This window comes from Solanum stenotomum, chromosome 3 (genome assembly GCF_019186545.1).
Source record: "Solanum stenotomum isolate F172 chromosome 3, ASM1918654v1, whole genome shotgun sequence".
Lineage (NCBI taxonomy): Eukaryota > Viridiplantae > Streptophyta > Magnoliopsida > Solanales > Solanaceae > Solanum > Solanum stenotomum.
Window position 1 is genome coordinate 21,142,123 of NC_064284.1, and position 23,325 is coordinate 21,165,447.

At 29.4% G+C, this 23,325-nt stretch overlaps 3 protein-coding genes across 4 annotated transcripts; all 3 read left to right on the forward strand.

The window, feature by feature from the left end:
• Positions 1-3,108: 3,108 nt before the first annotated feature.
• On the forward strand, positions 3,109-5,311 carry LOC125861023 (urease accessory protein F). 2 transcript variants are annotated; one of them, XM_049541110.1, is made up of 2 exons: positions 3,109-3,208; positions 3,910-5,311. In XM_049541110.1, the coding sequence occupies exon 2, from the start codon at positions 3,917-3,919 to the stop codon at positions 4,646-4,648; it is 732 nt and encodes a 243-aa protein (XP_049397067.1). In that variant the 5' UTR covers positions 3,109-3,208; positions 3,910-3,916; the 3' UTR covers positions 4,649-5,311. The 2 variants fall into 2 exon arrangements, with proteins under 2 accessions (XP_049397067.1, XP_049397066.1); XM_049541109.1 differs by having other exon boundaries at positions 3,194-3,212.
• Positions 5,312-10,659: 5,348 nt separating this feature from the next.
• On the forward strand, positions 10,660-11,391 carry LOC125858765 (transcription factor TCP9-like). The gene has a single exon (XM_049538572.1). It carries the CDS (start codon positions 10,660-10,662, stop codon positions 11,389-11,391), a length of 732 nt encoding a protein of 243 aa, XP_049394529.1.
• A 5,934-nt stretch (positions 11,392-17,325) lies between these two features.
• Positions 17,326-18,144, forward strand: LOC125858766 (transcription factor TCP9-like). Its single transcript, XM_049538573.1, has one exon. It carries the CDS (start codon positions 17,326-17,328, stop codon positions 18,142-18,144), a length of 819 nt encoding a protein of 272 aa, XP_049394530.1.
• Positions 18,145-23,325: the final 5,181 nt, after the last annotated feature.

Below are 23,325 nucleotides of genomic sequence, written 5' to 3' on the forward strand. Positions count from 1 at the left end.
CTATAAATTGTGTAAAAAAATATGGTATACAAACTCATTTACGTAGTTTTTCTACCAGATTTTGTACAAACATGTTTTAGTATATGATTTATGTATAAAATATTATAATACAAATTAATTTACTTAATGGAGTGAGTCAATTAGTTGGTAAAATTAGCTACAAAATCCTTTTGTTGGCAAATGCTTAGCTAGTAATTTGTTGGTAATCCGTTAATAAACTATACTCTATTTTTTTCTACTATATTTACCAATCGATATATATTCAGTTAGTAATATTACCAATGGAATTAGTAATATTACCAACGGAAGGTGTTTGTTGGTGATATTTGTTGATAATTCATTAGTAGAAAGTTGCTAAATTAGGCGTCATTTTTTCTCTCCATATTTACCAACTAAATTATTTAGTTACTAAAATTTAGTAGGTATTTCGTTAGGAATTCGTTGCTAAATTCTGAATTACAAATTAGTTACCAATTTGTTACTAATATACTAACAGATTTGAGTTGTTGATAAAATCTGTTGACAATTTAGGATGTTTTTTAAGTGCGAAAAATATAGAACCTATTAAATGGAGTGATGTTATTAAAAAAGGAATTAAAATTCATGAAATTAACAAATCTTATATCTCATTGAATATCCAAAAAGTTTCTATTAAGAAAATAGAGCTTAGATGAATTTTTAAAATCAAGCAGGATTTAAAAAGAGAAAATTTTAGAAATAGCAAATATAATAGATATAATAAGGCTCTATAACTATAGTTTTGATAATTGATCTTCATAGCTATAGTTTGTTTGGTATGGAGGCTGTGGTATGTATATTTCTATCAGTTTATATATATCGCTTGAAAATATATACATTTTATGTTAACTACTACAATAAAGTCTTTATTTAAACAAATCATTGTGTTTATATGTGTGTCCATTATTTATATAGTAGACGATTTTTGTGTATGGAGTTGTTTAAATCATATGCGGAAGATTAAAATTTCCAGTTATTATAATTTATAAATTAAATGTCCACAATCAAAGATGAAGTTGAACAAACATTTTGATGATTGTAGCACAAGATTAAATATAATTCAATCTTAATTATGGGAATGACAAAATTCCAACTTCTTGTGTTAGTACATTTTGTATGTATTGAACGGACCAAATTGAGATATATTTAGGTTCTGAATTTCAATAAATAATATATCTGGTCCATTACAGGCGCTTATACTCTTAATCTTAATATAGTTATTATGATCTGTGTAGTTTGTTTTATTATTTTATTCTATTAAAAGGTGAGACTCCATGATGAGCCAAATTATTCCTAATGGATTGGATAATAACAAATTACATTTGTGAAATAATAATTAGTTGACAGAATCATATTTCGGATATGAGAGAATAGACACCCCTTTATAGTTGCTTATAAGTTGTCACGTGAAAACCCTGCTATATATATATATATATATAATCATGTGAATTAATATATATGTCATGTAAATTAATTTAAGCATAAAGATAAAGGATTAAACTAATCAATTGATTAAATTTTTCAGAAGTTTGATTTAATTGATTGGTGTCGGTAATTCTAGCATGGGGAGTTAAATAAGCTGTAACGGAAAAATTGAAATCAAATAGAGGAGTGCAGTTACAGATTTTTAGTGGTACAATCTGTGGTTTATTATGATATAGTTAATTCATGCTTTTACGAATTAAATATTATAATTGGAAGCCTCTGCTAATAAATTTGTGGTTCCTACTAAGTACTATGCATGATTAATTGATCGAGTTCGGAAAAGAAAAGGATTGTTAGTATTTTTTTTCAGTTTAGGAATAAATCGTTGTTGACTTTTATTGGTTTAAAAGAGGAAAAACTTATTATTTCCTTAAACGAACAAAGAGGAAAATATTGTGTTTCTTTGTTTCCTAAGAAGATGAAAGAAGCAAATATTGTTGTTAATGATTATTAATGGTGTTTAATAACTATTGAATACCCTTAATAGTGTTTAATGGTTATTATTGGCTATTGATGGTGTTTAATAGATGTTGGGTAACCTTAACAGTGTCTAAATACACTTGATGATATTTAATAGTTGTTGATAGCTATTGATCATGGTTGTTGAATACGTGCCTAAATACACTTAATGGTATTTAATGACTGTTAATGACTATTAATTATGACTAGAGACATTTCATCTTTCAAACATTCCCCTCTGATGAAAAGTATAAATAGGGGTGGTGGTTCTCAAGGAAAAATCATCATTTTTCTAAAAAAATATTTGCCCACACAAAACTTGATTGAGAGAGTTGGTCAGGAATTAGTTGAAGGCTGCAATCCTAGAGTCCCAGTTCCTGAACGAGTTGTGTGAAAGCTTCAAAAGGTTAGAGTTCACAAGTTATTCAGTTTACATTATTATGTTATTATGTTTGTTCGTGATCTTGAATAATGCTTCCGTTGTGCATATTCTAACAATTGTGATAATGTAAAAGTAGATCAAAAGTTAGAAATTAGTGTTTTAACTTACGCTTTCGCTCCTCTATGATCCGCTTAAGATGTATTTTTTTTTATAACATCTTCTTGTAAAATTGCCATATTGAAGATCCTAACGTGTTTTAAGTTAAGTATATACAATTTCAAATCACGACGAAGAATCCTATTTCTTCACTTCATACATAGAACTTTTATAGGCCAATTCTTCCCGCTTAAGTAGTTGTTTGCCAGTTATAATCATTATCGCTTTTCTTATTTAAGACATGCTAAAAGTCTAATTCTTATTAAGTTTGATATAGCTTATGACTCGATAAAAAAATTATTAAATTATCTCTACAAAATTGATTTACGACTTACATCTATTTTACCTAGACGACGTATATTTAATTGAAAATACTGCAGGCAGAAAAAGAAGGAATTCAGAGATTACGAACATGTTAATGTGACGTGAAATTTTACAACAAGTGACAAAAAGGTTCGAGAATTGGCAGAGTGGGTGTTCAGTTTAAGACAGTCGTTTAAAAGGGATAAAAATGATCAATTTGTGAAACAATAAGGACCACTACTACTGTATACCAAAAAGTAGGGATGATTTTGTATGTAAATTGAAAGTTAAGGGACTATTTTGGAATTTTTCTCCAAATTGGCCCTATTATTTCCGCTTTCCCCATTTGGGGTAGACTTATGGATTCTGCATTTGGGATCTTCTCTTTTTATCCATTTTCGATTTGTAAGTATCTTTTCTTTTTTCTCTCTCTACTTCCTTTGAATCTCAGGATTCGCCAAATTTAATAGTAGAAATTTGAATTTGTGATATTTAGACTATTCAATGCTAGAGTATATCATAATTGAAACTTCATTTATAAATATGAATTTATTGTCTATTGCAATCATCAATTTTTAGGAAGTTTTTAACAGAGAGAATTGTTTCCCACCTTGTATTTCCGATTGAGTTGTTTGGTGGGAAATGAGTGGGAAAACACAATCTATAACACAAATTTCTCATTGATTTGCAGTGGAAAAAATATTTGTTTCTAGTAGTGATAGTTCTAAGAATAGATATCATAAACAAAAAAGACAGCTTAGAATAGGTTTGATGCCTAACAAACTGGATTTGTTCTTGTGATGATTACATATATAGAGAGAGAGAGAAGCTAGGCTAGGCTAGGCTATCAAGTTTATATCTAGTATTTGCCTTTTTAAGCCAGTGGGTAAAACGAAAACCATTAGTTGGTCATAGATTCTAAGATTGTGGATGAATTAAATCTGCCAGGATATATATTATCTCTTTCACTTGCTAAGACATAAGGTTGTCAGCTAGAATCTGATCCAACTATTTTATATTGTTCCCAGAGATAAAATTCTTTAAGAACTACGGTATTGTTGTTTCGTCCTGTTTGGTTTACTCTGTCCTGTTTATGACTTGTTCAGGCCTTAAATGATGGAGGATGTGGAAGAGAAGATTGAGGGTAGTCTCCAATTCACACCGAATGAATTGCTTGAGTGGAGCCAATGGCAGTTGCTTGATTCTGTTCTTCCTACTGGTGGCTTTGCTCATTCCTTTGGCGTTGAGGCTGCTATTCAAGCCCGGTTAGTCTCTGGGCCTGAAGATCTTCGAACATTTGTGATCCATATACTAGAGAATACAGGAAGCCTATTGCTTCCTTTTGTCTATACTTTGAATACATCTCCTAATGTTGAAACATGGTATAAACTTGATAAAATATTGGATGCAACACTGACAAATGAAGTTAGTAGGAAAGCATCTATTTCACAAGGATCGGCACTTTTGAGAGTGGCTGCTGCTGTGTTCCAGGAAGTTCCTTATTTTAAAACTATGCGAGAAATGTCTTTGGCTAGCGGAGCTGTCCGTTTCCACCATGCTCCTATTTTTGGACTTGTCTGTGGGCTTCTTGGATTGAATGCTGAAACTTCTCAAAAGACTTACTTGTTTATAACGATGAGAGATGTTGTATCTGCTGCAACAAGGCTCAATTTGGTTGGACCGCTAGGTGCAGCTGTCTTGCAGCATCAGCTTGCTGCAAATGCAGAAGAATTATCAAAGAAATGGATGAACCGTCCTGTAGAGGAAGCATGTCAGACTAATCCTTTGCTTGATACTATCCAGGGTTGTCATGGTTATTTGTTCTCCAGGCTTTTTTGCTCTTGAATGGTGCATCGAAGATTCATGTTACAGGGGTTTGGGTGGATGAGAAAGTACCTTTGTCAATCTTGTGCTTTCGTCTGTTTAAAAATCAGAGGCACCAACGATAGTGATGGCAACAAAACAGAACTAGTAGTACTTCCACATTGTGATTTTTTTTCCCTCGTGATGGATGTCTCTACAGGCTTTTATCACTATATTTGCTTGCAAGAGACCACCTGCACTGCACTTCATGAAGCACGGGGCTTTACCAATATGTTCGTTTTCAAGATAGCAATTCCAATTCAAGAAAGTTTCACTGATGCTTGCAGATATTTCTTCATTTTCAGGGGAAAGTACAAGGATGTGAGAGCTGCAATCAGTTAGTCCAGCAAGCTTATCTGAGTAAATATTTCAGCTAGCTTGTAAGACCGACATATCTCTCTGCCACTCATTTCCCCGGACAAGATTAACGAAAAATGTATGATATGCAATTGAATTACAGGACAATAGTGAATGACAATTCTTAAGACGGCAAAGTAAGTGTTGAAAAACTTGCATAAAATAGTGTATTCTTCAAGTTTGAGAGGTGGCTTGTCATTCAAAGGCATATGTTGTTGGATGTTGAAGCTACTGAATTGTGAACACTGATTTAATGGTGCCAAGAAGAAATTCTAATCTCAAATATCTATCTTCTCTTTCTAGTTACTTGAACAGAAATTACACTCAAGCTCACACAAATTTTATGAAAGATCTATTACATTTGCTTTCCTTTTGCCTTCATTCTATATCTTTGTTATTAGAATGTCAAAAGTTGGTCCTCTCCAAAATTACTTTAAAGAAACAATTGCCTCTTAATATCCCGCCTTAAATGGCTGCTCTAAAAGCACATAGAATTTGGAGTTTAATCACCTTATTAATTCTTTTTAGGAAGTGATTACCTTATCAGGTATTTGTACCTCTTTAGAAGTTTCATCAATTATAATGTTTCGGGACTTCTCATTGATCCTTATCTTTATATTATGATCATTTACTCTTTTTCTTTTTCGAAGATTTTAATCTTTGGAATCAATTGATTTATTACGCTTTAGACATGACTTGACAATAATAGATTGTCCTATCGAATACATCAAATCGAATATGAGCATTCACAATTGGAATATGAAATTTAGTAACCTTTGGTAAGTTAGTAGATGTATTTGAGGTCGTTGATTTGTAATATTTTGTAAATTAATTATCTTGTGAACCTCTAGATCACATTGACGTACAAGGATGAGAGAGTGATAATTTATCTCTTTATCCGATTGCTTTTTTCCTTCCTCTAATGTTGAAAAAAATGATTCACCAAAATGTCAATCATCAAATCTTATTGGAGAAACACTAGATATGAAAAGGCTCATTAACGGACTCAGCATTACAGTCTTAAATTGTATTTGTATGTAAACAAGTATATTCTTAAACAATAAATTAATTTTCAATGTTTTCATGTATACACAATAAAGGGTAATAATGGGCATTACACTCAAAAGTATTATTTTTATTTCTATTAAATTGAAAAAATAACTTGTAACTTTTAATATAAGTTATCACAACTAACTTAAAAAACTTACATAATCTAATTTTCATTTTAGCATTATGTCATACACAAACGTTGAATTAAATAACAAACATATGTTGGATATAAAATATGTCATCTCCTTTAATTATATGCATCTGACTCATATTCAAAAGTGGTAAACCTAAAGCATGTTTCAATTGGGTGGATGTAGATAATTAAATGAAATGACATGTTTTATGTGATTGACATAATTATCTAATAGAAGTTTGTAACCACACGCACAAAGTTTTTTTCAAAATTTAAATAAAAAAATGTTTGATAGGAATACTATATCATGTGTCTAGTTGCTCCATCAGAATAAGTCGTAGTTTGAATATCAAAATGAAATTTACTGACAAGTTAATTGTGCTATTAATATATAAAGTCAAGTCATAAAGTGATTTTATTAAATAATATTAAAATACTGTATCTAACTCGCAAAACCACTAACCGTTCAATTTTTTTGTTTGTAACAAAATAACAAAAAATTGGGTAAAATTACATTTATATATCTTAAAGATGAAAATATTTGTTTTGGAATAATTTTTTTACTTTTTTTTATATCACGGTGAGATGATTCATATTTTTAAAAAAATTGTGTCATTTATGTCTCAAGTGAAAGATATTACATATAATTTCAAATCGTAAGCTATGTTCGTAAGTTTTCGGTCTAGGTCCAATTGCTAAATTTTTTAATAAACTTTTTTCATGAACTATATAGTTACATATAAAATAATTTAGAAATAAAAATTATGCTCAAATAAGAAAATTTATATTATTATATTTGGTTGGATATAAAGCTTGTGAAACTTAAATTTGTCAGTATAGTATGTTTATGAAATTTATTAATATTTCAAAAAAGAGATAATTTGCTTAAAAAGAAATTATTTCCCCTTCTTATTTAGTTATTTGAGACAAAAGGATAGTAGTGTTGAGAATTGTTGGTAATTTTCTCAAAATTTGCATCGTTTGAATTTTAAAAAGAAAATTTTAATAAGTATTTAAAAATGATTGGAATAATAAAAATTATATTTTACTGTTTAAAAAAAATTAAACTTTTAAGTTCTAAAATTACCAAAAATATGACTTCTATAATTAAATACATCTTGAAAATTGTATTGAAAATGCTAACTTGATTTTAAATGTGAGGACTGAATATAGGGCAGATACAAAATATAGTGAAGATTGAATAACAAATAGGACGGACAAATATGAATGAAGTTGATAATGATTAAGCATTTTAAATTTATAATAGATAATAAGATTGGAATGATATAAAAAGAACGAGCCCACATGTATTACATGTGTTTAGAAGCTATTATTGAAGGGAATAACATAAGGCCAAGTACAAATATCGTGTTCCAGGAATATATAAAACGTTGATATCTTTGAAAAGGTTCATTGATCTTCAAATATTTTTGTAAGTGGTATCTATTTTCCACAATGTTGTTATCTTTTTTTTGTAATATTTGCACCATAAGTTTTGTACCTGATAAAATAATAATCATTGATCAATCAATTCGTAAAGATCGATTCAAAGCCTTTCAAATCTCTATTTCTTCAGCTTACGTATAATGTGTTTGTAGTGTGCTTTGTCGATGAATTTTATAATACATTTTATTAATATCTTTGATAAATAAAAATACTTATACTCATTTTGATTTTAATATTGAAAGTATTTATTAAAAAACTGTTTTCTAACTCCACAACAATAAAAACAATCATAAAAGCAACTTTATTTCTATGTATAATAACAATTAACTTAATGTTAAATATTAAATTACATTAATAAAAGTTTTTGATACTAAATTCTAAATATCATGCCGTAAAAGAAAACTTTGAATCTTACACCCCACAAAACCAATACACTTAATTTTTCTTTTCAGGTTGTTTTTCCCTAATTTATTTATTTTGTAGTTTTTTTCTTCCTTTATATTTTTCAACAAAGTCTTTTTCTATTGACATTTTCTTTTGTTGTTCTTCTTTATTTTTTAATTGCTCATTTTTCTTTAGTTTGTATTTTAGTATTCCTTAGAATTTGAATAAGAATTTTTTTCAATTTTTTTCTATTAAATAATTAATCATATTTGATATTAAGAAAATGTCCTACATAGAAATGAGAAATTAATATTTTTTAATCTTTCGATGAATATATTATGAAGTTATTAATTTCTTGATAGTCAAACATTATTTTTTCTTTTAATCACGAAATTTGTTATATTCTTTTAATAATCAAGATATGAACTTTAGTTGTGGTCATATTATGTAACAGAATATTAAAAATATGTTTACGCAAATAATCCTTAAAAGTATTTTTAGGAACAAAATATTAACTATTCAAACACATTATATTTTAAATTAGTTCAAAACTTTCTTTCTAAAATATGTTAAAACAAAGCTTAGCATTAATTGTTGTTTGTCAAAGTTAACCAATAGAAACTCCTCATTTTAACACAATTATAAAAATATCCTTATGGGCCATTCTAGATTGTTATTTTGACCATTAATTAAACAAAAGTATAGAATGTATAGATTTTTCTAGATTTTTATTTTGACCATTCATTATACAATTATTACTTTTCCCTTGAATGATGTTAAAATTACTAAACTGCTATTGATCGTCCTTCTCGTGGCTCTTCTATATAAAAAAGCTATAATTATAACTCCAAGATATTTAATAATGAAAGGAGATTCATACCTTATATATATCTCAACCTTCTTTGAATACTCATCGTTGTGTGTTGTGGTGGAGCAAATTATATACTATAGGTTCAAAAAATTTAATATGTGAAATGTTTGGCTCCTCGCCACAAATCAATTATAAGGAAAAAAAACTTTATGATAACTTGTTGGTTTGATGCACACAAGTATTATTGTATACAAAATAGCAATGCAATTACGATATGTTAATTGTATCATAAAATTAGATTTTATGAATCATTACTTCATTAAATGTCAATGTATGTTTTTTTGCTCTTCATCTGACTTATATTTTGTCTCATCGAACACTAACGATTCGTCGTGCCAATGTATGAGTAATAAACTCAATCCTAGTTAAGACTAATTTTGTTGCCTCAAATCGTGATTAGAAAAGAAATTTTGGTGTAAATAAGGCAATATCATCAAGATCGGACTCTCCATTTTATCCTAGGCACAACATACGATGTTAACTAAACTATCACGAATCAATCTCAAAACTTGTGTTGATTTGCGGTCACGCGCGCAATAATACTCAAGTAAACTTGTATTGATTAGTGGCCACGCGCGCAATAATACTCAAGTATAATCTAGGATAGGTTATTGATAGGATCTAGAATAGCTTTTCTTATAAATAAATTCTTGGATATAAGTAAATGACATATCATCTTTTTCACTAATAACAAGTTATTTCCCGTTCTAATGAGATAATCCCTCTCTTATCTTTGATATTAACTAGTTATTTTACTTTCAAGGTTTAATGTAGTTTCTATTTCCTTTTATTATTAGCTCTTAGTTAAAAAAAATGGATTAGCCCTAATTTACTTGTTTTTAATCCTATTTTATAATTAACTAAATTTATATTTGTAAAAAAAAAATTGACGTACATCAATGACATTAAAAAAAAAAAAGTTCAGTGATTTCATGTGTACATCATAGGAAAATAGACTTGAGAACTTTTAAAATAACTTTTCTTCTCTATTTGGGTGAATTAGATAAGTAGTGTCACGGGTTAAATACATTTTATTATTAACAAACAACATATATATGTGACATATTTTCTAATTAAAAGACGATAGTTGGATGATTTTGTTTTTTTAAAATCAATAAAAGATACTTTATGAAATATCTTGGTAAGTTGACTGATATTATTAACTTTGAAAAAAAATTATAATATATTTTCATAAATTGAGTGACTATTGTCCTAAACAGGAAAAACTTTAATAATATGCTTTCATAAATTAAATGACTTCATTTTCTTTCCTTAAAAGACAACTATAATAATAGTCTTTTATAAGGCTTTGGCAAGAGGGCCCTTCCTCATTATCCTCGTATATATACAACCCACAACATCAAAGTGGGGATCCATTTCCCCCAAGGTCTTTTATCCTCCTCTGTAAGTTTTCTTCTTTACTGTTCTTTTTTTTTTTTTCATGTCAAATTCACTCTTTTTCACTATACCAAACTATCCTTCAACCATTAGAACAAACGGTGACAAGAATTTTTTTCATGTGACATGCTCCTTTTTCACTGTACAACCATTAGAACAAACGATGACGATGATGATAACAACAATGAATTTCTTTCTGAATTCTAATCAATCGTTTCACTTTTTTTCTGATTTTGCATCACACCATTTGCAAATGTTTATCTTCGTTTTTCACGCCTTTTGCGTGTTTAATTTTGTGAGATTGTAACCATTTTTGTTTCTTTGGATTTCAGATAGTTTGGATTTTTCTGCAAAATGGTCAATGTTGATCAGAACAAACAAAAAGTTGACGGGACGAAGGTTTTAGGTGCTGATCCGTTACTTGGCGATTCTCATGAATCCGCCATTGCAGCGGACTTATCTCAGGTGGTGAAAAAACGAGCAAAGTACAAGCACACGAAAGTGGATGGGCGTGGTACGAGAGTCCGTCTATCACCGATCTGTGCTGCTAGAATCTTCCAATTAAGGCAGGAATTGGGACATAAGTCTGAAGCTGAGACTCTAAAATGGATTCTGGAACATGCTGAGCCAGCGATCATTGCTGCCACTGGAACTGGTACGATTCCGACCAATGCTATACAAGTTAACGGAATGTTTAAAATACCAGCGACAACTAACGAGGGAGAAAGCTTCGTGAGGAAGAGGAAAAGGGCTTTTAATAGCGAGTTTTATGACGTGCATGAGAAGTCAAAATTTGCACCTGTTGCTCCCATTGCCCCAAAAGGTGTTGTTCCTGTTTCGCCAGTGGGCAATGGGTACTATATGCTGCCACCTGTTGTTGGGCCTCATTTATGGGCCAACCCATTGATCAATGTCAATGCTGTTGGTGCTGGTGAGCTTAAATTGAGCAGCTCATGTGTGTCAAAAAGTGCTGGGAATGGAAACAAGTTAGGTGATGGTGTTTCAGTCATGGCTCCGAGTTCGAGTTCGACTTCTCCTCTTGCCACAACTACAACTACTAGGAGGTTTTCAAAAGAAACTCTTTGATGTTCTTGATTAGGCACTAAGTGTTTGCCTAATTCATAGCTGCTTTGTCTTAGCTGTAACAGTTTGCTTGTAGTTTAGCCTTTAAAAAATAATCAAATAAATGGGGTTAGGATGTGGTTTCCTGCCCTAGAGTTGGTCAAGTTAATTTGAATGTCAACTTCCTGTTTGTTTGTTTTGGGGCTCTGAATTTTATGCATTTTAGCTCTTTGTGATTGTAAAAAGCAAAATGGTTTTGATTAGGTTGGATTGTGATTTTTTCAAAAGGTTGTGATCTTTTTGGTAAAGCATAATAAGCTTCTTCTCGCACTACTTTTTGTTATCTATAAATAGAAGAATTTTCTCTCATTTTAAAAGAACGAATTTTTGGACTTCTACTATTACTACTAAATCTAGTATTCTAAGTGTACTTTAGTGTCGTTGAGTGGTTCACTGACATCGTGGTTATAGGTACCGATACACTGGTGAGTAAAATCGTTCTATCTTGTGAGGATATATTCCATTAACCTTGGGTACTTGAGGGGAATAATTTCCTTAAGGGGATACTGTGCATTCAGTGGGCTCGATTTTAATCTTTGAGAAAAATATTTTGTATATTGATTCTAATCATTTTCTAGTTCTATTTTCTCTATTGGTTTTAGTTTTTTAGTTTTGAAAATATTCTTTAAACCTTGTTGCTTCTTATCAAGTTCTTCATAGTTTTTGTTTTAAGTATCTTAGGAATACAAGATGGACAACAATCTTAAGGAAATTATTATATTGTTGGTATTTCTTGTATTCTACTGATTGAGAAAAACAGTACATGGAAGTAGAAGATTAATGAACTACTTCTCCAGAATTTGATGCCTTATTTAGAAGGGTTGAAGTGAGAATGTATCGAAAAAATTGATGGTATTCCGGTTAAAGATTACACCAGGTAACCTTCTTATTATTTATATCTAAGGTGGAAAATAGTTTCTAAAAGTTAACTCTTTTGATATTTATCATGTGTGTCTTTGGAAAAAGATTTGCAAACCATATGGTTTTTGAATGAATTTTCTTTTGCAAATAGTGTTGTCTTTAAAAAAAATTAGTTTGTAGAATGAGATATTTATATTTTGGTTTGGTAAGATAGTATGTATAGTTGGAAGGCTATTTGAAAATAAAAACATATCTATTGATAATCTAAGAGTATGTTTTATTCTGTTTGGAGACTTAAAAAAAATTATAGTTTTCTACTCCGTGTGAAATTTGATTGTGTCTAATTTTTGTAGACTAAAAACTTTTGTAGTTTTCTACTTTGGATAATTTAGATTGTGCAATTGATTTGAAGAATATGAAAACTTCACATACTAAGTCAGTGTTGTACTTTTGAGTTTCTCTTCTGTTTGAATGTGAAACTGATTTGAAGTCATAAAAACTTCATCCACATGCAAAGTTCATTCGGTTGACGATTTGAAAAACATATAAAACTTCATTGTTAAATAGAAACAAATTGTACAAAAAAAATTGGTCTTTATTTGTGGTATGTCTGATTGTGATAGCAAAAAAGACCAGTGACTTAAAGTTAGTGATTTTGTGTCTGCAATAGGTGCTTCTATGGAATGAACTTTGACATTGTGTAAAGATTGTCAAAGGGAATTGAATCACTATAATTCTTTTGTAGAACAATATTTCCAAAAGAGAATTCATATTGCCAATGACATTTTGATAGTATGGGAAAAATATGTGGAACAATTATTTTCAAATATTTGAAAAATATTTTTGAGATCATATTTAAAATGTAGGAATTCTTTGCTTATGATAAAGATAAGATTTGACTTAGTGTCTAATATAAATTTGGAGCAGAATATATGAAATTCAATAAACTTTTGTATTATGTTATACCCACAAAATTCTTGGAGTATATTTAATATTGTGGTCGTTTAGTTCTCTTTTACTAGTATATATGGTATGGTATGAAACCATCAAATTATATATATATATACTTGTTCAAAATAATTGTGTTCTTTTATGTAAGAGTGTCACTTAAATTGTTGTGATTTTTCATGAAAATATATGTCTATTAAATTATAACTATTTGTATAGATATGAATATTGGTGAATAGTCATTTGTCATGTTTTGTAAAAGAAGCATTTGAATTATATTGCCTTTATTAGACCCATGAGACTATGTTCATGGGTAGTTCTATAATAATCAAATTGAAAGTTATGAAAAAATCCTTCTGAAAAGGACATTTGACAAGGTGCTAACTCTAAACAATGTTTGTATCAGACAAAATTGCAATAAGTAGGAACAAAATATTTGGAAAAAAAAGAAGCTACCACACGGAGAGCTTTTCAAACTCAATAATTTTACTTGTTTTTACTTGTTTGAGTCAAACTGTTTGTGACATGAACACTTGGAACATGTCAATTACAAAACTTTGCAAGGAAAACTGATCAACTTGAAAGTTTTGTCTAACTTTGAGTGCAACAAATAAAAATGTTTAGTTTGTGTTGAATTTAAGTATGCTAAGCATTCGTATAAATTTGTTGAAAAGAGTTCTAATCCCTTGAGTTGATTCACACTGCCATTTGTGATATGAAGTCAACACTATCTCGTGGTGGAAAAAAATATCTCATAAATTTATTGACAATTGCACTAGATACGATAACGTTTATTTGTTGAATCGTCAGGATGAAGTATAGAAACGTCTAGACAATATAATATTAAAGTTGAAAATCAATTGGGAAAAAAGATAAGAAGTGATAGGGAAGAGAGTATAAATCTCCTTTTGCAGAAATGTGTTTGGAAAGTGAAATTATCGATCAAACTACTGTCTTATTGACCTCAATCTAATGAATTGCAGAATGAAAAAAGAAACTAAATTTTGAAGGAAATGATGGATACATTACTTATAAGTTCATGTCTATCACAAAACTTGTGGAGAAGCTATCCTTATAGCAAAAGAGAACAACATTATATTATTTGAAGAATGATGGAAGTGAATTTAAGAATGATGGAAATGATAAATCATTGTTTACTTACAAATATTTCTTCATTTTGAGGGGGAAGTACAAGAATGTGAGAGCTGCAATCAGCTAGTCCAGCTCGCTTGGAATACCGACATCTCTCTCTGGTCGAGTTACTTCATTCCTATTTCTTGTTTTTTTTCCGGTTGCCGCTCTGCCACTCATTTCCCCGGAAAAGTAGGTGTTGAAAAACTTGCATAAAATAGGGTATTCTTCAAGTTTGAGAGGTTGCTTGTCATTCGAAGGCATATGTTGTTGGATATTGAATAGTGAACACTGATTTAATGATGTCAAGAAGATATTCTAATCACAAATATCTTCTCTTTCTAGTTGCTTGAACAGAAATTACACTTGGCTCACACAAATTTTATGAAGTTGCCTTCATTCTATATATATCTTTGTTATTAGAATGTCAAAAATTAGTCCTGTCCAAAATTTATTACTTAAAAGAAACAATTGCCTCTTAATATCCCACCTTAAATGGCTGCTGTAAAAGCACATATACTTTGGACTTTAATCACCTTATTAATTCTTTAGTAAGTGATTAGCTTATTAGGTATTTGCACCTCTTTAGAGGTTTCATCAATTATTATGTTTCGGAACTTTTCATCGGTCCTTACCTTTATATTATGATCATTTGCTCTTTTCCTTTTTCGAAGATTCTAAACCTTAGAATCTATTGATTTATTATACTTACACATGACTCGAACTTATTTACAATAATAGGTTGTCCCATCGGAACATCAAATCGAATATGAGCATTCATAACTAGAATATGAGATTTAGTAACCTTTGGTAAGTTAGTAAATGTATTTGAGATCGTTGATTTGTAATATTTGGTAAAAAACCTCTAAGATCACATTGATGTACAAGAATGAGAAAGTGATAGTACATCTCAATTTATCTCTTTATCCAACTGCTTTATTTCTTCTTCTAATGTTTGAAAAAAATGATTCACCAAAATGTCATCATCAAATCTTATTGAAAACAAATCTATAGTTATGACTCCCAGATATTTAATAATGTAAGGGGATTCATACCTTATATATATCCCAACCTTCTTTGAATACTCATCTTTGTGTGTTGTGGTGGAGCAACTAAAACATATATTGTAGGTTCAAAAATTTAATATGTGAAATGTTTGGCTCCTCACCACAAATCAATTATAAGGGAAAAAACATTATGATAACTTATTGGTTTGGTGCACACAAGTATTATTGTATGCAAAATAGCATGTAAGTCTTATTGAATGTAAGATAGCATTATTTTACATAAATGATAAATAACGATATTAAATAATAGCATTTGCAATGCAATTAATTACGATATGTTAATTGTAGCATAAAATTAGATTTTATGAATCATTACTTCATTAAATGTCAATGTATGTTTTTTTGCTCTTCAACTGACTTATATTTTCTCTCATTGAATACTAACGAATAACGATTCGTCGTGCCCATGTATGAGTAATAAACTCAATCCTTGTTAAGACTAATTTTGCTGCCTCAAACCATGATTAGAAAATAAATTCTGATGTAATTAACGCAATATCATCAAGATCGGACTCTCCATTTTATTCAAGACATAAAGTATGATGCTAACTAAACTATCACGAATCGACCTCAAAACTTGTGTCGATTTGCGGTCAAGCGCGCAATAATACTCAAGTAAACTTATATTGATTTGTGGTCACGTACGTGATAATACTCAAGTACAATCTAGAATAGGTTATTGATAGGATCTAAAATAGCTTTTCTTATAAAATAATTCTTGGATAGAAGTAAACGACATCTCATATTTCTCACTAATAACAAGTTATTTCCCGTTCTAATGAGATAATCTCTCTCTTATCTGTGATATTAACTAGTTATTTAATACTTTCAAGGTTTAATGTAGTTTTTATTTCCTTTTATTATTAGCTCCTAGTAGAAAAAAAAAAAGATTAGACCTGATTTACTTGTTTTTAATCCTATTTTATAATTAACTAAATTTATGTGTAAATTTTTTTTCTAAGTACTCAATGACATTATTAAAAAAAGCTTAGTGATGTCATGTGTACATCATGGGAAAATAGACTTGGGAACTTTTAAAATAACTTTTCTTTTCTGTTTGGGTGAATTAAATAAGTAGTGTCGTGGGTTAAATATATTTTATTATTAAAAAACAACATATATGATATGTTAAATATGTGACATATATTTTCTAATTAAAAGACAATAGTTGGATGATTTTGTTGTTTTAAAAACAATAAAAGATACTTTAATGAAATATCTTCATATTTTTTTATCTTTAAAAAACATTAATACTGTATTTTCTTAAATTGAGTGACTCTATTGTCCTAAACAAAAAAAAACTTTAATAATATGTTTTCATATATTAAACGACTTCATTTTTCTTCCTTAAACGATAACTTTAATATTATCTCCTCATTTATTGCGTGACCTTTTTTTTTTTTTTAATGACCATCTAAAATTATCCTTGTATATATATAACCCACAACACGAAAGTGGGGTTCCATTTTCCCCAAGGTCTTTTATCCTCCTCTGTAAGTTTTCTTCTTTCCTGTTCTTTTTTTTTTTATGTCAAATGCTGCTTTTTCACTATACAAAACTATCCTTTAACCATTAGAACAAACGTTGACGATGATGACAAGAAGTTTTTTCATGTGAAATGCTCCTTTTTCACTCTTTTTTAGTGTAGAAAATTACAATCAGTCAACCATTAGAACAAATGATGAGGATGATGACAACAACAATGAATTTCTTTCTGAATTCTGTTCAATCGCTTCATTTTGTTTTCTGATTTTGCATCACTCACAAGCACACCATTTGCAATTGTTAGTCTTCGTTTTTCACGCCTTTTGCGTGTTTAATTTTGTGAGGTTTTAATTGCTTGTAACCATTTTTGGTTTTTGGATTTCAGCAGTTTGGATTTTTCTGCAAAATGGTCAATGTTGAGAACAAACAAAATATTGAACAGGAACATGACGACGTTAACAAGACGAACGTTTTAGGTGTTGATCCGTTACTTAGCGATTCTCATGAATCCGCCATTGCAGCGGACTCATCTCAAGAGGCAGAGAAACAGGTGGTGAAAAAATCAGCAAAGTACAAACACACGACAGTGGAAGGACGTGGTACGAGAGTCCGTCTGTCGCCGATCTGTGCTGCTAGAATCTTCCAATTAACGCGGGAATTGGGACATAAGTCTGAAGGTGAGACTATAAAATGGATTCTGGAACATGCTGAGCCAGCGATTATTGCTGCCACTGGAACTGGTACGGTTCCGGCCATTGCTGTACAAGTTAACGGAACGTTGAAAGTACCAGCGACAATTAACGAGGGAGAAAGTTTGATGAGGAAGAGGAAAAGGGCTTCCAATAGCGAATTTTATGACATGCTTAAGGAGTCAAAATCTGCACCTGTTGCTCCCATTGCCCCAAAAGGTGTTGTTCCTGTTTGGCCAGTGGGCAATGGGTACTGTATGCTGCCACCTGTTGCTGGGCTTCATTTACGGGCCAGCCCATTGATCAATGTCAATGCTGTTGGTGCTAGTGAGGTTAAACTGAGCAGCTCATGTGTGTCAAAAAGTACTGGGAATGGAAACAAGTTAGGTGATGGTGTTTCAGTCATGGCTCCGAGTTCGAGTTCGAATTCGAGTTCTCCTGGTGCCACAACTACAACTACTAGGGGGTTTCCATTGGAAATTTTTAACAAGAAGGTGCATCAGCTTATGAATGGTTTTGGTTCCACCAAATCCTGATTACATTTTCAATAGTGGACAGAGAATGGGTTAGCTAGTCTTCTAGGCCCATAAGTATGTAGTTGGTTCTTGATTAGGCACTAAGTTTTAGCCTAATTCATAGCTGCTTTGTCTTAGCTTTAACAGTTTGCTTGTAAATTAGCCTTTAAAAAAGACAAATGGAAATAAAATGTGGTTTCCTCCTCTAGAGAGGAGCTTGCTTTGTTGTAACGACATGGGTTGGTCAAATTTATTTGAATGTCAACTTCCTGTTTCGTTTGCTTTGGGGCTCTGAATTTTATGTATTTTTGCTCTTTGTGATTGTGAAAAGCAAAACGGTTTTGATTAGGTTGGATTGGTTTTAAAAACTAACACGCTATATAAAAATAATATTAAATTGAGTATACTAGTAATGGTTGTATTAGTACTAATATTGTTATATTTGCATTAGTTATGCATTGATTATTTCTTATTTATTGTTTAGTTTGGTATATTAAAAATAGTATGCATTGTATAAAGATATTTATTTATAAAAATATCCTCCACAAATATGATTGAAAAGAGAGTTAATATCTTAATAGGTCACTCAATTTAGTAAATTTATCTAGAAATCCATGATATTAATGATACCCTCCTCAATACACAATAAATTGTACCAAACAAGGAACTACTAATACACAGAGCTAATGTATGCATTATTTTTGCTAATACACTCTACCAAACGACCCATTAGCAAAAATAATGCAAGCATTAACTCTATGTAATAGTAATGTCTTGTTGATACATTTTTTCATGCTATGTATAATTAAATACAAGCATTAGTTATACACTCTATTGTGTATTAAAGTATGTTCTATCATGAATTTTTAAGTACTAGTAATGCTTAATACATGCATTAGCATAGTTAAAGACCCCATTACCCCTCAAAATCTTTTTTTCATCTTTTTCACCTTAATTGTGAAGACTATCTTTTGTAAGTAAATATTTTTATGCAATGTATATTATTTTTAATACACCAAACCAAACAATACATAAGAAATAATTTATATATAATTAATTTAAACATAACTAATATAAGCATTATTAATAAAAGTCTTTATTATTATTACTAATAAAAGTGTGTGACCATTTTTTCGTGTTTGTATTGTGTGTAACACATGAATCTCCTTTTTTTTCCCTGACTTTATAAAATCCCTTTGTAGCAGTACTTGTCATGACTCATGGGGTCATTTGCCTCGTGCACTTGGATTACTTCGAAAATGCACGTGACTTAAGAGTAACGCACGTAAAAAGTAGGGGATGAGTGGTAAGTGGTCCCCATCCAAAGAGGGGTGCGTCAATGAAAACTAGTCAATAAACACCACACAATGTATCCATCGGTTCGATTAAAATTTATCGATTTGATTTATTAATTATTAATTTATCAGCAGGTTAAATTATTATAGAACTATTGAGATATTGATTTATCAATTATTAGTGATCGTTATCAGTTTGGTTATTGTTTAAATATTTAAATTTTACATAAAAAAATACATTGAAAATCATTTAGTGAAATAAGGTGATAATCAAATGAACCATGCAAATGAGTTAATAGATTACAATTTTGCTCAAAATCAAGCACTAGCATCTTGTGGAATAATTGAGAGTTTGAGACAGTTAGAAATAAAAATATAAACTAAAATCTTAAGTGAAGGACTTTATATGTCAAATGATATAAATATAATTTATTAATTTTTTATTAGATCTCCCTCAAGAAAAAATTTCAAATCATTAAAAAAATATAACCCAATATAAAAAATAAAAATCATTATCGAAATTGCTAACTCAATAATTCATTACCGGAAAATCAATAACCTCTTTTCAGTATGAATTATTGGTTTCAATTTAATTTTGAACAACTCTAAATGACGGGTTCATAATTTATTGAAATAATTTTAAAGGTGAGTGATTTTAAATTTTTTGACCTAGGTGCCTTATTTGTAGAACTTCAAGTTTTTTGTTTAAAAAATGACTTTAAACTGAGAGATTAGCCCATGAAACAAGCAAAGGGTCCTAGGTTAAGCCCCATTTGGCCATAAATTTAGAATTTTTTAAAAAATGAGATTTTGAAATTGTGATTTTAGAATTTAAAGTTGTGTTTGAATATACATTTAAATTAAAAAATAATTGAAGTTTTATGAGTGAAAGTCTCGAGATTGAAAAGTTATCTGAGTAATTTTTTGGAAAATTAAAGTATTTGAAAATCTAAATAAATTTAATGACTAAGTACAAATATTTGGAAGTTAAAATTTAATATCTGGTGTAAAAATCACCAATTTACAAGGCCATTGGATGCAATTCCTCAGAAGGCTTAGCACACAGACATCCCGTCAAATTTGCTATCAATTTCATTTAAACACTTAAATTTCAATTTATTCTAATCGAACATCTGAATATATGAAAAAACGTTTTTATTCCTTACTTTCACTTCAATTTAAAAAAGAAAACAAAAATTGAGTGATATCTTCAATATCAAGTACATATTAATTAGCTTATTCAATATATGAATTAGTCTCAATAATTCATAAAATTTTAGGCATTTTAATGATGTGCATAACTAAAAAACTTATTTAAATTAAAAATGACTAATAAAATTATTTTATCAAACATACAATTGTTCAATTGAAATAAGTTACATATACTCACTCATTGAACATAATTTTAGTGATTAATTAAATTTTGATTTGACTTTCTTAATAAATAAGAATGGTAGAGAGAGATTATATTTGTGGGGCACTTCTAGGAGAGTGGGCCCTCAGCACACTTTTTCAGGCTGCCGCGTGGTGGTCCACTGGCTACGACTATCCAAATTGAAAATCAAATTAATTTGATTCAATAAATTTATTTTGATTTTAAATTTAAAAATTGATAAGTACTCCCTCCGTTCCATTTTATGAGGCAATATTTGATCGGGCACGGAGTTTAAAAAATAAATGAAGACTTTGAAATGTTTACCAAATTTCCCTTTAAAAAGTAGACTCACTTTTCTCTCTCGTCATAAATGTATTGGAGTATTATTTTAAGATTAAGTGGTAAAAAAGGAATTGTACCTTTAAATACTTACCATATAAGGAAATGTGACATTCTTTTTTGAACTGACCAAAAAGAAAATGGTGCCACATAAAAGAAATGTTTATCAAATTGCCCTTTAAAAAGTAGACTCACTTTTCTCTCTTGTCATAAATGTATTGGAGTATTATTTTAAGATTAAGTGGTAAAAAAGGAATTGTACCTTTAAATACTTACCATATAAGGAAATGTGACATTCTTTTTGAAACTGACCAAAAAGAAAATAGTGCCACATAAAATGGGATGGAGGGAGTAATAATTATTTTCCTTTCAATAAAAAAATTTAATTAAATCAATTTATATTACAAATTTTAAGTATAAATAGCACAACAAAATCAGATATTTACTCGAGAAAAGCATGCCATTATGGAGTTTACAATAGGATATATAGCATGTGTACAAATAATGATGATATTAGTATTTGTTATTTTTGGGTTACTTATACTGAAATTATGTTTTTGTGCAATATTTAGTTTGATATTAAAAATAATATGCATTGCTGTCATTGCATAAGTTTTTTTTAAAAATTAATGAATATTTGTTTACAAAAATAATATTATCTATAATACGGTGGAAAAGCTTAAAAAAATTAGGGATAATTATTTATTTAACCATGATAATAAATGCATCAAATTGCATATGTTAATATCATAAATTTTCATGTATTAATTACAGATAGCAAAATAGAAAATAAAATATATATATCTAAGGCTAATGTACCAAATAAAGGTACACATACAGAGGTTGAAACAAAATATGGATAATATTCAAAATTAGCATATGCATTTTCTTTTCTAATGCACTTTATCAAATAATCCGTAACAGTATACCAAACTTTATTAAACATGTTGAACTATTTGCGTTATGTTAAGACCTCATCTAACCACAGATAATTGAACAGTATAATTTGATAATATAAAGGCGGCAATGTCGAAAAAGCCCTTAACTATTTAATTGGCGGATATGTAAACTTTAGGGGGAAAAAACAATCAAAATGATGGTGTTCATTGACTCTTTAACATATATATTGTTATAAAAAAAAATAGTAGAAAATATAATTGAAGAAGAAGATGGTTTTGAGGCGTGTAATTATTTTTTTTAAAGAGATATTGCTCATATACATATTGGGGTAAATATAAATAATTATATACAACAAAGCTTTTTTGGTTTATATATGCAGAGTTTTCTTAGGCTATTTCTAGAAAGTCTTTATATTTATAGAACTTAAGAGATGACTCTTCATAAGAGTCAAATTGTTTCATGAACAAATGACTTTTTATAAGAATTATGTTTTTTTTATGAACATATGACTTTTCATAACTGTCATGTTCTTTCATGAACAAATGATTTCTTATAATAGTCAGTCATATTCTTTCACAAACATATGTATCTATTCAATTTAAGACATCTATACTTTATAAAGTATTCATCATATACTACAATTGAAATTATCTTTAATATATAACAAATTATATTTATTTTTATTTTTTATCCTAAACCTAATGTTAACATTAATTGTATATCTACGTAACTAACTAAATTCACCATTTGTATGACGTATCCATCTCTAAAAAGATTGATAAAATTGGAATAGATGTATGAGGAGAAGAGACATATCATAAAGAGGTTTCTAAACTACTTTTCGTGCTTCATTACTTTTTATTTTTCATGTGTTTGTTGCTATTAATATTATTAGGGAAAATCGGGCAGAATAAAAGGAAAGAAATCCAAAGAGCAAGAGAAGCTAGAAAAGAAAATAACAATTGATAGATTTTATTAGTCATGGGAAACCCATTATTGAACTTAACACTATTTTTTGACAATCTATTAAATTTAGGGTAAAATTATCAAAATATATCTTTTATTATATTATAAATTATAAACTATTTCATCTAAAATATATTAAGAATCCAAATAAAGTAACACCAATCCATTAAGGTCTAGTTTGATCTTTGTCTCATCAACTTTTTACCTAGCATAATTTTCTTCTCGCATTTTAATTTTTTATTGAGTGTCTAAAATATAATGCATACATTAGGTGTGTGTATTAATAATACCTTGTTTGATACGCTTTTTCATGCCATGTATAACTAA

Excerpts from the sequence above, each read along its gene's own strand:
- LOC125861023 (XM_049541110.1), top strand. The coding sequence starts at position 3,917 with ATGATGGAGGATGTGGAAGAGAAGATTGAGGGTAGTCTCCAATTCACA.
- LOC125858765 (XM_049538572.1), top strand. The coding sequence starts at position 10,660 with ATGGTCAATGTTGATCAGAACAAACAAAAAGTTGACGGGACGAAGGTT.
- LOC125858766 (XM_049538573.1), top strand. The coding sequence starts at position 17,326 with ATGGTCAATGTTGAGAACAAACAAAATATTGAACAGGAACATGACGAC.